Here is a 17468-nt window from a genome sequence, read left to right on the forward strand (position 1 = left end):
ACAATTTATATGAAAATTAAATCTCCGTTATCGATGGAAAGATTAATCAGGCGTCGTTTCGTCTCTTTACAAAAAAAGGGACAAGCGTTATCGATACCAAAACGAAGGTAAAGAATCTTATTTATCAGAATATTTATAAATTGCAGTCCTCAATCTTAATCCTCATTTATATTCCAAACATATTTTTGACACTGTAATCCTGTGTGAGTCAGCTCTTGCATTGACGTACTTGCAGATCTTCACAATAAGGACTCGATAAATAAAGAATGCGAGACGTCAGCACATTCAGCGGATTCCGAAGAATATATTGATCTGATTACAATCTTCTTGATTACAAATCGTTTTGTGTTATGAAGGTACTTTGAATAATATTTTGCATACCGAGAGAGCTTATTATCCAACATGATTGAGTGGATTCTTGCACTACTTTGCAGTGCAATATCTTTGAACAGAATTTTTTTTTTTGTTGTCTAAATAGGCAAACCTATTTACCATTTTAGATAGTTACTGAACTTCACCATTATTCGCTTTGATTTTTTAAGTTTTTTGGGTAAACCTTCAAAGCGATGGTCAGTTTAGCAGCAACCCTACATCCATAAGTCCTAGTCCACAACGACGCATGTGTCTTACTGGAATAGTGGCGACAAAAAACCGCTGCGTCTTCCCATAACTTCCCGCCGCACCGGTTGGTCGCCAATTAAAGACGCGGGTGCGGCTCGAAAGCCAATGTCTCCGCTGTTAAGGAGTCGTACATATATCACGACTGTACGCTGCAGATGCGACAGAAAAGTAGGCCTAGTTTTTATAGTGTTTCGGAAAAAATGTCGCTAGTTATCATATAAAGTATGAATGAGCTTCAGCTAGCCTCCCAAGAGTGGTCGTGATGAATTAGTTTTGTGTTTGCCCTCAATTTGTTTACTGTTAGAATAGCTTTATTTTACATGCCTCCTGGTAAAATATGACTGAGCTCGTAATGTAACTAAACACCACATTTTATGGTAATAACCTCTCTTTATCTTTCTTGAAAGTGAACTTCAGAATTAATTAACTCAAACAATCGATTTTTCTCTATGAATCATGCCAAAGAACTCAACAAGATCAGAATTCAAGAAATGTACGAAAAAATCACGTATTAGTGTACAAGTGTCTTGTCTCACGGTTGCGCAGGCGCACGTAGGTTGTTGCGACATTATCACGAAGTTTTGCTGACAATACTCGACAATGTTCATGTTCCGACATTCCTACCGTTGGACATGACACAGACATGCGGACTTAATATCCAAGTTACAATGAAAGTTGAAACTGTTTTCATTCATTCGAATAATTCAAATAGTTTCATATTTACTTGTTTAGATATCATGAAGTATCTGTACTGAAATTTCTGTTCATTAACCGTATTACAAAATATTCAACATTTTCTAGCATTCTAGCTTTATTACTACTAGTTACATAAGACCATGTACTAATTAATACAACCAAACGAATACAAGTTTTAAATCCCAATAAACACACACTAAAATCAACTTAATCACCTTATAAAATCAATTAACCACGCTCACTACGATGTAACACTCCATTAGATTCATAATCCTCGCCTCAAACCTTCCGGAATGCGCACGAGTGGCATATCGTGCAAAAATCCACGAATAACTGAGATCGTGCGCAGGCGCCGCGTCACGTGGTCGTACGTGAGTCGTACGTGCGTCGTACGTGAGTCGTTACGTTTTATGGACGACATGGGCTCGGCTAATTGACCGTTGTTTGCATATTTTTGCGGCTTACAGAAGTTTCCAGTAAAAAGAAGTGGAATTTTATCTCGAGATCTTAAATGAGTAATATGTGCTTATTAGGTAAATTGATATAGGTTTGTTTAACTTTATAGGTTGATGTTTAGTCTATAATTAGGGATGTTTATAGAACTGTTTTCTATTAGTATTTTGCGATAGGTGCTACATCATACTAAAGGAAGCATAGCATCGCAACTTAGTCTAATGGGAGAGCCATGTTTCAGCACGAATGGGCCGGCTCGACCGGAGTAATACCACGGCCTCATAGAAAACCGACGTGAAACAACGCTTGCGTTGTGTTTCGTTGTGTGAGTGGATACCGTGGAGGCCGAATTACCCCCCTTCCCAATCACCAATTCCCACAACAACCCTTAAATTCCTAACTCCCAAAAAGCCGGTAACGCACTTGTAAAGCCTCTGGTGTTTCAAGTGTCCATGGGCGGCGGCGATTGCTTACCATCAGGTAATACGTCTGCTCGATTACCGGCAAGTTAAAAAAAAAGTATCCATTAAGTCACAATCTAAGTTAATGTCTACTAAACTTACTTAACATAGAACTATTAAATAAATAACTTAACTGTCCATAACTCATGTAACAGAGTAATAAAGAATACAAGCGTTGTACCAACATGTATTTTTTCCGATACGTAATAATTCAACTAAATCAATTCGTGATTCGGCGCACGCGCATCGTGATGCGCAGGAGTTGATCCCTGTGAAAATTATCCCCTCTCTATGTGGGAATTGTTAAGGAAATGAGCTAAGGATTTGTAAAATCATATTGCAGAAGGTTAATAAAGATTTATTTATCACTATTTCTGCTCCCGTACCCATAAAAATGTGTCAGTCAGTCTGTTGTGGTTACATCTAATCGACATATTTTTTAGATACTTCTTTAATGTGGGTGTAGTCTACATGCATAAACTTCTGTTTTTTTCTGGTGAAATAAACATGATAGGCTATTTTTGATTTGCTAGACTACCAGCAATTGCTGAAAAGCTACTTTACTGTATTAGTAGGTTTACCGGGTTCCGCCTCGAAAAGCAGAAGTAGAAACGGGGTGCATTTTAGTCAGTAAGTCTGACACTACATCTCCCCTCGCCCAATTCGGGAGAAGTCATTGGAGGATAAAAAAAAAAACATGTAAAACTTTTGCGTCTTCTGGAGAAATAAACATGATGCTACTGGCTACTTTTGATTTACTGGTAGTAAAGTTGCTTTGCAGCAATTTAAAAACATACATTTTATCTTAGTTTCACCCAATATGTTAAGTTGATATACCTCTCGTGAAATTTTATTCGATGCCATTTCCCGTGTTGTAACAAATGGGCCTTCTACACTTTCTTGTTATGTGTTCGTAATGCGTTTTAGCCATTTTTGTTATGCCTGGATGTTTCCAAAGAATTTCTGCAATACTGCGTTCATTACTAAGAAGCGTATAGGAATTCAATTCCGGTGAAACTATTATTGTACCTCCTTACTATTACGCTGCATTAGGCAGAGGAGGGAACTTGGAATCCTGCCTATTGTTTGAAATTATTGATGCATACTTTTGAATAATGTGAGATTTCGATTTTCCGTGTTCATTATTTTAGTACTGGCTCTTGTCTGCATTTTTTTTTATATGATGCATTTGGTTAATCAATTCAATATCTATTTGCAACATGTTTGCATCACGGTTATTTCCATGACTTTTATTTAAGGTGAAAAGTCATCCAATTACTTGTCATGCCTAGTGTGAGGTGAGAGGGAGCATCACACATTTACTGACTAAAACCCGCCAAGTTCTTACCCCTGTTGTTCTAGCCGGAGCCTCGGTAACCCGCTATGCAGTCCGCTGGCTACAAATTAGATTAAGTCCTATCCCTAAATATAAAGCAACTCTTGCTTACTAAACAAAATAATGTTGCAGTATCTACGAAATATACATAGCAACAGTTCTAACTAACTTGATATGTAATGACGAACACAGTTTACTTAGAAACTAATTAATGACACACAGTCAAGTGTCATGTCGACATATTACGAATTACGAATAACAGTTAAAATGACAAACATTCCCTAATTTCTACGAAGTAATAGTAATAGAGAGTGACATTAACACACGCAGTCATCAAGTGTAACTATTATTTCGCTAAAGTAATTTGTTCGTGTGATGTAATGCCGAAATTACGGTCATGTGTGAGTTCACATCTCGGGTCAGATGTCGCTGAATGGCCACCGAAACTCGCATTAATATTGTGCGTCGTTTCTTTAATTTATTTTTCTTATGCAACTTGAAATATCGTGGTTTTTGTATGCGGACGTATTTGCAGTGACACATGTATATGTATGTATCTAAATAATTGGCAGTTCCAATTTTTTTTATGATACGTGTCTTACTGTCATGTCATAGTCAAATAAATACATTCTATTGAAGAATGCTCTAATTGGTTGGTTTATTCGAGCGGGCCAATTGGAGAGCGTGTTTGGCGTTCTGATTAGTCGGCGGGAATGAACCAACCAGTCAGAGCGCCGAATGCGATGTCGTTTCGATTACTTTAAACGTAAAGCAAACTCATACTAAGGGTAAAGAGCGCCGAACGCGCTCTCGTTTTGATTACTTTAAACGTAAAGCTAACTCGTACTAAGGGTACTGGATCTTCGACTTTATAATATTACAGAGAATTTCTAAAACCGTAAATTTAGTGCTTAGTACTCGAAGGTCAAACCAGAGACTTGCAAGTTCTATGACGCTTGCAGCTTGCAGCCTCTAAACCAACAAGTCAACAACAACAACCTCTTACAACTTGTTTATTTTTAAATCAATGATGAGAAGAAAGTTATTCTTAAAATAGTTTTGGGATAGGCTTTAAGTGTATACTGATGTCCACGGAAACATGATTTATATGACAAAAGTATCGCTTGATTTATGATAAAGATACCAGTTTCTGTCACCGATGAATCTTTAGCATCGATAGTGGAGTTTATTGACAAACTTTCGCGTTGTTTTACATTTTTAAACTTGTATCTACACTGATGCTTCTCTAAAATAAGGAAACGTTAAGTTGTTGATAAGTAAAGTGCATGTTATTGCAGACTTATGACAATGTTTTCTACAAATATTACAATAATGCGTCCGCTTCCTGTGTTACGTGTGGTCGGCGTAATATGTATTATTTTCTTTCCTTATTTTGTTTTACAGTCCATGTCATTTCTTCACTGGTCGTCTTCTACTCTTCTATACTTCTTTCTTAGTTTGTTAGAGATTGCTATTTAAGAGGTTTATATAGGGTGTCCCAACAAGAACGCAAGATTTAAATTTTAAATAAAACGCAGATATTTAAAAAAAATCGTGAAAACTTTATAATATCGTAAAGTAGAGAGGATGAGGTTATCTATGGAACAATACATCGGGCAGATGGCCGCCGCGGCTTTGCGGTACATACGCGATCTTTTGACGAAATTTTCATTGACCGTTTTGCATAAATGCTGCGGTATTTCATTAATACAGCGTCCAATTTCCTTTTTAAGGCTTGAGTCGTCGTCGGCTTATTCGCATAAACCATCAACTTTAAGAAACCCAAAAGAAAAAAGTGTACTGTTGATAAATCACATGATCTAGGTGGCCAATTCTGGTCTCAAAAACGTGAAATAACACGACCGGGACATGACTGATGCAGCAATTCAATTGTTTCTCTGGCTGTATGACATAACATGCCCTCTAACATGAAATTAATAGAAATCGAACAAAATGCCTAATGTTGCCGATGATGACAATATTAGAGTTAATTTCCCTTCAATCTTCGCCAAGTAATGTCAGAGGCTTGGCAGCGATTATAGCAGTAATTAAGATGAAATCTATCTAGAATCTAGATTTAAAGTCAGATCTAATCAAGATCTTGAACGTTGCAAGTTATCTGAAGAAAATGTCTGTAGTAAGGTTTTAAATTTAAAATATGTTATTTGTATTCGTAAATCGTAAATATGAACCTTAGTTGGGAAAATAACAAAATATTGTACTTATTCGATAAACACTCTTATACCTACATTATAGCAGCAATTAGAAATCTATCTAGAATCTAGATTTAAAGTTAGGTCTAATATCTTGAACGTTGCATGTTTATTTATAAATGTCTATGAGTTCATCCGTTCGCAAATCATAGGTATAATTAGGATAAAATGTGCCGTAAAAATTATATAAATTTTAAATTACCGTAAACACAGAACTCATTTTCTACCAACACTTTTAGGAAAAATGTATAGACAGTAAATGGCAATAGACTCACCCCTATTACATGGGACTTATAACAAAAATAGTGAAAATTGAGTACATTGTATAGTAGCATTAAGCGCCGTTACGTACAGGTGCACCTCTGCTTACCCCTTCGGGAATAAAAGGCGTAACGTTGCGTTACTTTGCGTTGCAAAATATTATACTCGTACAACAAACACTATCAAAAACAAACTCTACATCTACACAACAAAGTCTAAAACCTATCAACATAACCCACGACAAACACATACAAACAACACATACAATTTCTCGCAAAACGTGATAATTACGCCACAGCCATTTCCCATGAAACTAAGGTCAGTGTCCACGACAAACTGAATATCTCACAAATGGCGTATCTCACGCGAATTTGTCATAAATCATAACATTATCAGCTCTGCGGCCATTTTAACTGCTTTCTATTCAAATACACATAAGTGGTACAAAGAAAGTTAGAACACGTTTTCACTTTTCATACGTACGAGTTATATCATCGGGTGTAATGATGTGATTTGTACGGTTGCGTCACCATCACCTTGAAATGGAACTGGTTTTCTGAATTATTTGTGTTTTTTTTTTCTTTCGTGGATGCATGTGTTTAGAGAATGCGTGGTTCGGTTGTTTAATTGTAGGAGATAATATTTTTATTACGTTTTAACATCAAAGGAAAATGTTTCTTAATATTTTAGCAATACGGTACCTATTGAAAACCAATTAATTAATTAACTATTGAGAACCAATCAATCACAATTATGCATTTTTCACCTATTTATTTGTGTGTATGTTTATTATTCAACCACGTCAAAACCGCTGAAGAGATCGTGGTGAAATTTGGAACTGAGGTAGATTATAGTTTGGAATATCACATAGGCTACTTTTTATCCCACGGGAATGCGGGCGAAACCACAGGCAGAAGCTAGTCAGCTATCATTATCAAAACTCATTAATACTTCATAACACATTCACACGGCAAAAATAGACTGTACTAAAAGAACTAGGTTATCCATAAACAAACAGAGACTCTAAATACACGCCGCATCATAACACAAACATGTCCCACCTCTATTCACAGAACATGTTCTAGTCACATCACTATCTGCTAGTCTATGACTAAGGACTGAGTAATAGTGTTGGATATAGACGGGCGGCGACAGGCGCTGGTGACTAGCCACTAATTATAACTAGTTAGTAGGAAATGATCAACTACTCGCAGATATCTATATCGAGTGAAAAGTGATCGGTTTATCGATAAAATTCGCTATTAATAGATGTTAATTTTAGTCTGTTGTATTTTCTTCTAATGTTTTTGATAGATTAATAAAGGTTCTTAGTATATGTTAGTTAATTAAAAGTGATAAAATGCTTCAAAACTCTTCTATCACAACTAATCTTCTCTCTATCCTCTATTACAGCGCTGGCCGCAGAAGGCGGAACCCGCTGGCGTTGTACACAGAAGATGACGGTCACGACCTGAGTGACCTTGGCATTGGCACCTCCAGCACCAAGAGCAGCCTCAGCGAGGACTGCGACACACATAGCCTGGCTGTAAGTACCCGCATCATGGTAATAGTTATGGTAATTAGAAAATTCTTTGGTTAATGACTGATAATTGAAGGTCAGTTAGACAAACTGCACAAACTAGTTCACTTTGAAATGAGTGCTTATAGATTAACTGCATTTATACTCTCGTATACATAGTGATTAATATTAACGTATTAAATTTCCAGAGCGACGGTATCGACCTGGATAAAAATCATTCAGATGTCGACAATCTGTCGAATTGCGACACTAACCGCAAGCTTGGCTCCAGCGCCAACGAATACGACACCTGCACGACCACCACCATCAGCTCCCCGGAGCCCGAGGAGTACACATACGAGGGAGCCATCGAAGGCTACAAGTCTAGAATTATCTCACAAACTAACAGTCCCATCGTCAAAACTGTTGTCAACAACAACTTCAAAGATAAATCACCAGAGAAAAATGGTGACCTTAACAGAATCAGGACAAACGTCAGCAACAAAATCGAAGAGAAACTCTCCTCCTTCCAACAAGAGAGAGCCAACGACGCAAAGAACAACAACCAGAAGAAAGACTTGCCCAAAGTCGACATACACAAGAGGAGGGAACAGTTCGAGAGGGAGAACTCTCAAGAGCCACAGACGAATAAACCTAAACTGCCCGACATTGCGAACAAAAAATCTATCAAGGAAAGACTGTCTAGTTTAGAAAAGTTCACGGAAGACTCGCACATTCAAAAGTCTACGAGCGACCTGACCAAGTTACCCACAGAAGTGAAACCGTTGAAAGAACGACTGTCTTCACTTGAAAAAGTTAAGTCTACTGAACCAGAAAAGGTAAAGAGGTTGTCGAACGGAGATCTCAGCAATACGCGATCCTTGAAGGAGCGCCTCTCCAGTCTAAAGTCACAGACCTCTGAAGAAGAAACAAAGCCCACAAAAACTGAAGTTAAGGAGGTCTCCATGAGCCTGAAAGAGCGACTGTCTTGTCTTGATGCGGCCAAGAATAAGGAGATACCAAAAATATCCGTTGAAGAAGAATTGGCACACAATACTAAAGATATTGAAATCAAGGTCGAGGAGACAAAAGACACATTGATGGAGAGCTCCCTGAAATCGAGCCTGTCTGGAATCGAGAGTCAAATGCAAAGCTTCTGTCGCTCTCTGGATAGTTTGGACATCAATGGACAAACTTCTCCGAATTCATTCGACAGAGTCCAAAGCTTGGAAGACTTCGACTGCGCTGAAATGCAGAACAACACCGTTCCGAGTGACATCGAGACGGAAGACAGCGGGATCCACACTGCCAGGGATTCCTGTGCCCCTGCTGATGACATCGCTGACTTGACACAAGTGGCGTCACCTGTAGGAGAGCCCATGATCGAAGCATCCGAGTATGAGTCCTCAAATGAAGATGGAACAGCCATGGACGCGAAGATCGATGAGATGGACAAGATGCCAGAGCCTATCCAGCTGATGCAAGACATCATTGTCGAAGAAACTGAAGAGCAGGACGTGAAAACTGATGACGACAGCGCCAGCAACTACCTGCAGGCTGTCTCTCAGCCCGAGGAACTCAGTGTGACTGAGGTCACTGAGATACAACTAGACAAAGACGACGAAGACACACTTAAAAGTTTGGAAAACCAGGACACCAGTGTAAGTTTGAATGAGCCTGTCTCCACCGGGTCGGAAAGCGACACAGTGGTTTTCGAGGGGAAAATGACAATACATCTTAATCTGAATGAGATATGCAACAATATGAGCGCCGGTGCCGGGACTACTAACCATGTTAGCTCTACTAACAGCATGCCAATGGTAACTGTCTCTAATATCACAACTATTACTAACATCTCACCTAAGAACTCAGTTAAAGCGCTAAAAAGTAACGATGTGCCCGACTTGTCGTATACATCAGAGTGTTCACTTGTCAAAATAGATAATTCACCTAACCATAATACTGTAAGCGTTAAAGATATACATGAACCTCGTGACGTTGCAGCTGCCCGGGCCGAAGTAGCGGTAAGTACCTCGCAGGACGAGAACCCGTTCTGGGAGAAGCGGACTAAGCGTAGGATAGAACCGAATAGGCGAAAAACTATATTATTTATTAACAATAAGATAAAAACACAAACTATCAGTAGTCCTGTAGCTAACGATGAAGTGTAGTTCACTGTAACCGTCGCGTCATCATCATGCCATTTACATAACGAGAGCATGTGGTTGATAGGTCTCTTCTTGTCAATCGATAAATCAACGAAGTAGGAACTTACTTGTCATACTCTTGAATATTGCATAATAAATGTAAATGCTAGTGGAAATATTAACGACCCCAAATTCTTATAAACTAGTCTCGAATCTTGTTGGGTTGGACTAAGTAATTTTAGTAATGACACGAAGTGATCAATTTTTGATAATATTGTAAAGGCGTGTTGACATAGAGCCGTGCAATACGTTTAGTCGCAGGGCCGACAAGCCTGTCTGAACAAAAACAATTCATTTCCATACCATTCTCATGTATTGCTTCGCAAGATCAGATGAGAATCACCATGGAACCTATAGTCAATGATCAATTGATCTCACCCACTCAGTCATCACTAATATCACCTGTGTTTATACACCCATTTATTAATACTCTAAAATAAAATTAGATATTTTATTTTTAACATTCACCACCGTGCTAAACCAAAGAATTCCGCCGTATCAAGGATTCCCGCACACGTAAGACGTATACCATTATATTTGTGTCATCAAATACCTCCAGTCGCACATTGTAGACGAGGATAATATAATAATTTTATTAACAAACTTTATAGTTGGATATATTTTTAGTAATCATTAAAGTGCATGTTACGATTAGTCTTCAATGTGCGATCGATGTTACTGGTACTAAGGCCACTAAAGGCGGCGACAGAACAGTCGTCCGAGGAAAAGTCGCTCGTGTAGACGAGCCTTTAGCCATACAGGGTTATGTACGTAGTGTCACACAGTTGTATAGATACCGTATTCATATACATGTAGCGTAGAACCCCAGTATTTATTCATTTAATTAACGTGATATGTAAAATTATATCAAAATACATGTTGCATAGTTATTTGTATGAGTTTTATTTATGTATAGATATAGTTATCATTTATCCTTAAACATTATATCTTTATTCATATTATAAGCATTTATTACTATAAACAAAATGTATCAATCTCTCAGTGGCGTTAAAACGCTAAAATATTAAACTTGAAACTTTTGTTTGCCTTTTTATACTTTAAACAGGCACACATAAGCTGCAAACCCTATTATAACTACCCAAACATCTTCCATAGTATCAATAAAGTATGCCATTATCAGTATTGTATGTAATATAACAAGTAACAATATAATTATCATACTTTATCACACGCAATCATCAATAAAATGGTATAATACTATGTATGAAATCAGTACAATGTTATCTCCAGGCTTATCTTAGACAAATATTTGTTATCTGTGGTTAAATCAAGACAGTGTGATAAATGGTCTCTGAGAGAGTAGGCGACCTAATAGTTGTAATCTTTTGCAAATGGTGGCGGGATTTCTAAGGTAAGAACATCTTCAAAAGCTCTGGGTCTCGCTTCATATTTCATGCATCTAACCAAAACAGCTTTTGCATGCATCTTTCGCACAAACCCTTGTTTATATACCGTATTTTATTTTCCTTCAGTTTTTATCTTACACAAGTTTAGCTTCTATTTCAAATAGAATTAGTGTTGATTTTTTATTAATAGTATTTTTCTTACGTTCTAATTTGAAAATGTTGTTTTTTTCTAAATGTGTTGTCGTTTGTTTTTTAATTGGAATTAGCTTCTTTTTAAACAGAATTCTGTTGTTATAATTGTGTTAATTTTCTTTTGAATGTGATGTAGAAGCACGTCAAGCAAAAATAGGTTTTCACTATTTCAAATGTACAATATTTTTAAAGCAAATTTGCTTGCACACAACACGAATGCTTCTACAATGCAGCGTTTTTAATAATCTTAGTGTTTTTCTCAATGTAGGGTTTCTTCTAATCATGTTTGTATCTCCAGGTCATTGATGCTTTAGAGCTGGCTTTCAAAGAACTTGACTCAGAAGACAGTGCTGTGATGGACTACACTGTAGAACTCAGAAAGAAGGACGATTTCATTGATAAGAAGATAGATGTAGCACCACTGTATGAGAACATGGACATCTTCTATCAGAATTCCTCTGAGTTCCCTCCAGAGAGTGCCTTCCCTCTGGACATGCCTACCAATGTGCTGGAGCCTCCCAAAGAGAAGCCTCCTCCGCCACCCACTGAGGATGGACCTGAGGATGAACTGCTGGGAAATGTGAGTAGAAAATTTGTTTAAGTTTTTTATAGTATAAGCCGGTAAAGAGCCGAGCTGACGGATCACCTGAACGGTAAGCAATCGCCGCCGTCCATGGACATCAGAAATCCCAGTGGCGTTACAAGTACAAGTGCATTGCCGTTTTTCATTCAAACTGACTGATCGCTGACGCTGACAGTAACTATGTACTTATCTAAATCATAAAACTACTTCAACCTTGTATAACAAATCTTCTACTTACCTTCTACTTCATACTCTAAAAAGATAAATAATGAAACTCATCATCAAATTCCAGGGCAACTTCAAGCACACCAGCTCAGCGCGCCGCATCAAGAAGGAGATTCGCAACAAACGCACCAGCTTCCTCGGCATCGAAGGTCAAGATGACAGTTACCTGGATGTAGACCTCACCCTGGCTCCAAGACCTGACATCACCTCCTTCCTCCAAGAAGAGACTAAAATAGAGAAGTTGCTTTACAAGAAGACTCTGTCTCATGATATGGATGCTAAGCTGAGGGAGAGTCGGGATTCTGGTGTGGATGTAGACCGAGGACCTTCGGCTGAAGCCTGGTACAAGGGGCACTCGTCTCCTGAGACATCTAGTCCTCACAGCAGACAGAATAGTGAGGTGGGTTTTATATTTTGTTGAATTTTTCAACTTACAATGAATAAGTTTACTCGGTTATAAAGAGTTGTAAAACTCGTCAATCTTGGAAATTTTCTTACAAGACGTGCGATTTCTATTTATAATCACCATTGTAAAGAAAAAGACCCAAGTAATTAACCCCCTTTTTAACCGCCTTCCCAAGAAGGAGAAGTTTCTCATTACTAAATATGTTAGACATTAGTTGGCCAGACTTCCGTAATTGAACCCGGTAATTAAACCTACAAAAATGTATTAATGTAAGACCAAAATTATGTCATACTTAGTATTAATCTCCAAGCCAACAGCATCTAACTTCTCACTAGTAAACTAAAATCCCCGGCGTGAACTCGTCCAAAACAAGATAAAGTAAACAGTAGCCGTTATCAGATTATGAACGCAAAACAAAAGGTTACCCAGCCGGGCCTCTGAACCTTGAACACTGGCTTAGAAAGCTGGTCAAGGTGCTAGAGAGCTAAGATTCAGACAGTAATGTTACGAGATAAAACGAGAAAAAAGTTTTGATTACATAGACATTATATAATCAAAGGCTTTAGTCTCATACAGCCTAAGTTAAAGTGAATGTTCCGATCGCCTGTTCATACATTTTTCTTTCGCGGTATACTCTCCGTACATAGACACTTTTTGCTCAAAACTAATCACTTTATCACTTTTGTACGGTCAAGAATCCGCATATAACTTTTTGGTAAATAATTTGCATTATATATTGAGAAAAACAGTCTTGAAAACCGTGAAAATGTCGCGTACCGTGGTTAAATGTCTTGTTCAAGCCATTTCACAGTATCTAGATAGCCGCTATTTACCAGATAAATTAGTATTAAAAACGAGATTTGTATTAACAGTTTGTCACATACTCTTATCAGGTACTTATGTGAAGGTGGTGAAGCAGGCCCGTAGGTTCAATGACCTACGGCCGATTTCAATGGATAGATAGATAGATAGATCTATCTGTACATTTGCTTACCAGATATACAATTTTGACACATTTTGTATGGAGCTTATGTATGTGATAATTCTCTAGCTGTATAATCTCTAACTGGCAAATGTAAAGATGGGTATTGATTATTGAGACTGGCCATTAGAATATTATCTAGGTTTCTTTTACAAAGCAATCTAAAATCTTATTTTCAAAGTCCTTTTCAAAGTTACTCCTTTACAAAATATTACAAAATCTATTTTCTTATCACTTTTTACATACTTACTCATATAGACAACATATTACCCCACCTAGTGACTCACCATCCTTTACTGCCTATAAAAATACAGTTACAGATAATTTTAAACACGCGAAAGATAGTCTTACACGTGCATCTACCTACATATAAATAGTTGAAGTATATTCTAAACATGAATGTATAGAAATTAGAAGATTGTTGGCGATTTGGGCATCGGAGAGATTGGGTAGTGGGGTATTGGGTTTCCAGTAACTTTACTCACACGACAAAACATAACGCAAGCATTGTGTCACGTCGGTTTTCTGTGAGGCCGTGGTATCACTTCGGTCGAGAGAGTTCAGACGCCCGGTCAGTCAAGTCTGTTGCCCGCAGGAATAATAGTTATGTTGACCAATGGCCAATTGTTTCTATTCTGCTGTTACTACTTACTTGGCTTAGGAAATTTACCGAATGTTAAATAACATTTACCTATGATGATAAAGCTGTAAATAACGTTGTAAATTAATTTCTATTATCTCATCTAGGGACTAATAGTTGTAATGAGTAGGTAGCTAATGTAAAGTGTAACGAGGAAGCATTAGGCTTGTAATGTTTGATAATATTTTATTGCTAATCATAATATACTATGTTAGATTAATGTAGATTACATTTAATGACTTAGATACGATTCACAGGTCTTTTTTTAAGTCAGGAAAATCATTATATGAGTCCTCCCGCCTTGGGCGAGGCGAGAGGAAGTATAGACTATCAGAAACCACCCCATTCCTATTCCTGTTTTTGATTGCTGCGTTTCGCAGGTCTGGAAACGAACTTATCTCTTACCCAATATATGGCAATGATATATAATGACTCACCAAGTACAACAAAATACACTTAAAAATTACCTCAATGAATGAAATCATCAAGCAAAAATGTCCTTTCCTATGTCATCAAGCAAGAATGTCCTTTATATTAACCTCATAACGGTTTAAATTCCAGCCCTACACTCACGTGACAGTGACGTCAGACGAGGAAGAATCTACGAAGAAACACCAAGAGACCTTCAGTTCCAACCTGAACTCCAAGCTGAGTGAGCTGACGGAACCTTCAGACAAGATTGACAGCCTCGACAAAACTATACAACAACAGCAGGTACTATCACCATAACACATCCTTACCCTACGTCCTCTAGTATGGGAATTGTCGAAGTAAAAAGGTCTTTTGAAAGGTGACAAGATTTATATGTACTGAGGCTATCAACAACTTTAAAATGTCATATCTATCTTGGTTATATTTTGAATCTTAACTATGTGCGTTTAAAGTTGCAAATCTGTTGATTGTTGTAACTTTACAATGAAAGGGATTCTTGCTCGTGGTTTATACACTACATGGAAACTGTGTAGAGTATCCAAACACGTATTCGTTGACCTAGCGTCATTATCAGATTAGTTTAAGTTCTATAAATATTTGCTATTCAAGTACTAAGTACAAGGTATGCGTACCTAGATAATCAGTAAGTCATTGATAAAACAGTGACTAATTTAATAAATATATGTTTATCAGTCAAGGGCAGTAATTATTAATGCTAAAAGTATGAAGTCATGAAAATATTTGTTGATTGTACTTTGATAATTACGAAAAGAATTAAAAATATATTAATATTATTATCGGGGTAATAACTACTTAGTATAAATATCTACTCGAGCTTATTTTTAAACATAATATCACCTTTTCAAAAACCCTTCTTTATTTCTGGTATATTTTGATTTGGCACTACATTTCTTTGATATCATTTGCACCATTAGCTGGGTCTGCTATGAAATAACATACAAAATATACTATGTCTACATAACTTTTTTGGAAATGACATATTTTCCTCATTTTTATTGCAATATTCTTTCATAGTGGACTCTAGAGCTAGTTTGTATGCTAAAAATGGTGGTGGTTGGTTCTCGGACTGTTTAATATTTCATACTTCAATCATTGAATAATTAAATCACTAATATGTTCAACCATTGAATAATTTAGTGTCAAATCAAATATGTATTACACTATTTTTGTATCTTTCTTCTTCATTTCATCCTTATGAAATGCTATTTAGAAGATATCTGTTAGATTATTATTTTTTTATATATTTCTTTCCTATTTTTCCTAAGTTAGTGAGTAGAATGTACATGCTAAAAACTAGCTTTAAAAACAACCTTATTTTGTATTCTATATGGTTGATTTTCCAGCAGTTTTTTCGAATGTATTTCATCGCACTGTACAAATTGTAGATCTCTTTAAACTTTTATATTTGATAAGCTATATTTTGTATGGGAAACTTTTCGGTTATTTCTCGAATTCTCCGCTTTGGTGATTAGTTAATTAGGCGGTTAATTTAATTCAGCCACTTTCGCTTTTAACAGCTGATTAAAGATGGCGATTGTCAAAATCCATTTTAATTCAAATCAAAGTAAATTATTCTGTTTACAAATACAATATGTACCAAATAATTCTCCTTTATATTTGGTATATTTGTTTCAAAAGCTGAAGTGACTGAACCTTTCCTATTTCTTTGTATATTAATGCTAAGTTAACTATCTCGTAAGGGGCTAGCACTGTATATGCTTTGCAAGCACTAGATATAAGATAATTATATTATTATAAATATATGTGATTAATTTACCGTTGTTTTGAATACCACTAGAAAAACCGATCAAAAATATTTAGAAATAGATGCTAGGAATAAGTTTATAAAAAATATTAAGAGGCTATATACTATAGGTAGATAATTTAAATTAAAAAAAAAAACGTAATTTAATACCTAGTTCTTAAGAAATTGTTAATTTCTTTATTTCTGTAAATAATGTGGTATTTAAAACATATACAATGCTGCTATTAACAACTTATTATTGCTTTTTAACGCTTTTTTAAATTTAAAAATAGAATCAGTTGAGAAATTAAAAAGAAAACGCCTAAATTAGTCACAAAAGTAGTTCTTGTCTATGTATCCTTGTATCTTTAAATAAATATTATTTATTTTAAATTATTATTTGCCTTTTATTTTTTACACTGCTATCGACGTAGATATTTATTATGCACTTAGCATGTTGCACCGAATGTCTTGTAGTTTATTTTTCTAGCTAGTATACTCTAGAATGGTCTTGCATGTTTTAGTAGATATATGTAGAATTCTATTACTTAAAACATGCATCTCATTTTGTTTATTATTTGCTAAAATTTTTGATATTGTTTATTTGTAAACATACACATAACATAAATTCATTCTAACTTTGTAACCATAATATTTGAAGGAAAATTCATTATGATATTATCATTGAATCTGTCATTTGTTTCTCTCAAAGTCATAGAATTTTAGTTTTCTAGCGAAATCATACACATTTTCCCGTGAAAAACATTACCAATACAGTAACTAAAGCATACATCAGGAATATTCACGAAATAATCTTATATTTACTCTTCTCATATAAAGAAGTGTTCGTGCTTAACTAATACAGCTTGCAATAACAATAAATATTATGGTTCGCAACTGGCCGCCATTTTGTGTTGTAAATAACAAAGTGTGGCGTGGCGTCACTTTGCAGGAGTGTTCCACTAACGAGGACTGGCCCGACGGGGCTTATGACGATGCGAACACCAAGGTGAATGACATTTTGACACTTACATTACATTACAAGAAGGGAAATTTCGGTTTAATAAAGTTAAAAAACCTCTTCAATGAGAATTTTGGACCTAAAACAC

The 17468-nt window shown here is 36.3% G+C and overlaps 1 protein-coding gene across 6 annotated transcripts in view; it reads left to right on the top strand.

The window, feature by feature from the left end:
• The window catches only part of LOC118277913 (LIM domain only protein 7), a 178039-nt gene that overhangs the window by 154623 nt on the left and 5948 nt on the right, over positions 1-17468 (top strand). For 3 of the 6 annotated variants that reach the window (XM_035596928.2, XM_035596927.2, XM_050700233.1), the window contains 6 exons: positions 7455-7587; positions 7770-9380; positions 11625-11906; positions 12202-12534; positions 14724-14876; positions 17312-17368. In XM_035596928.2, the coding sequence (XP_035452821.2) occupies positions 7455-7587; positions 7770-9380; positions 11625-11906; positions 12202-12534; positions 14724-14876; positions 17312-17368 (2569 nt within the window). The remainder of the gene's footprint in view (positions 1-7454; positions 7588-7769; positions 9381-11624; positions 11907-12201; positions 12535-14723; positions 14877-17311; positions 17369-17468) is intronic. The other 3 variants (XM_050700232.1, XM_050700231.1, XM_035596930.2) reach the window with 3 other exon arrangements.

This window comes from Spodoptera frugiperda, chromosome 18 (assembly GCF_023101765.2).
Source record: "Spodoptera frugiperda isolate SF20-4 chromosome 18, AGI-APGP_CSIRO_Sfru_2.0, whole genome shotgun sequence".
In the NCBI taxonomy this organism is placed as follows: domain Eukaryota; kingdom Metazoa; phylum Arthropoda; class Insecta; order Lepidoptera; family Noctuidae; genus Spodoptera; species Spodoptera frugiperda.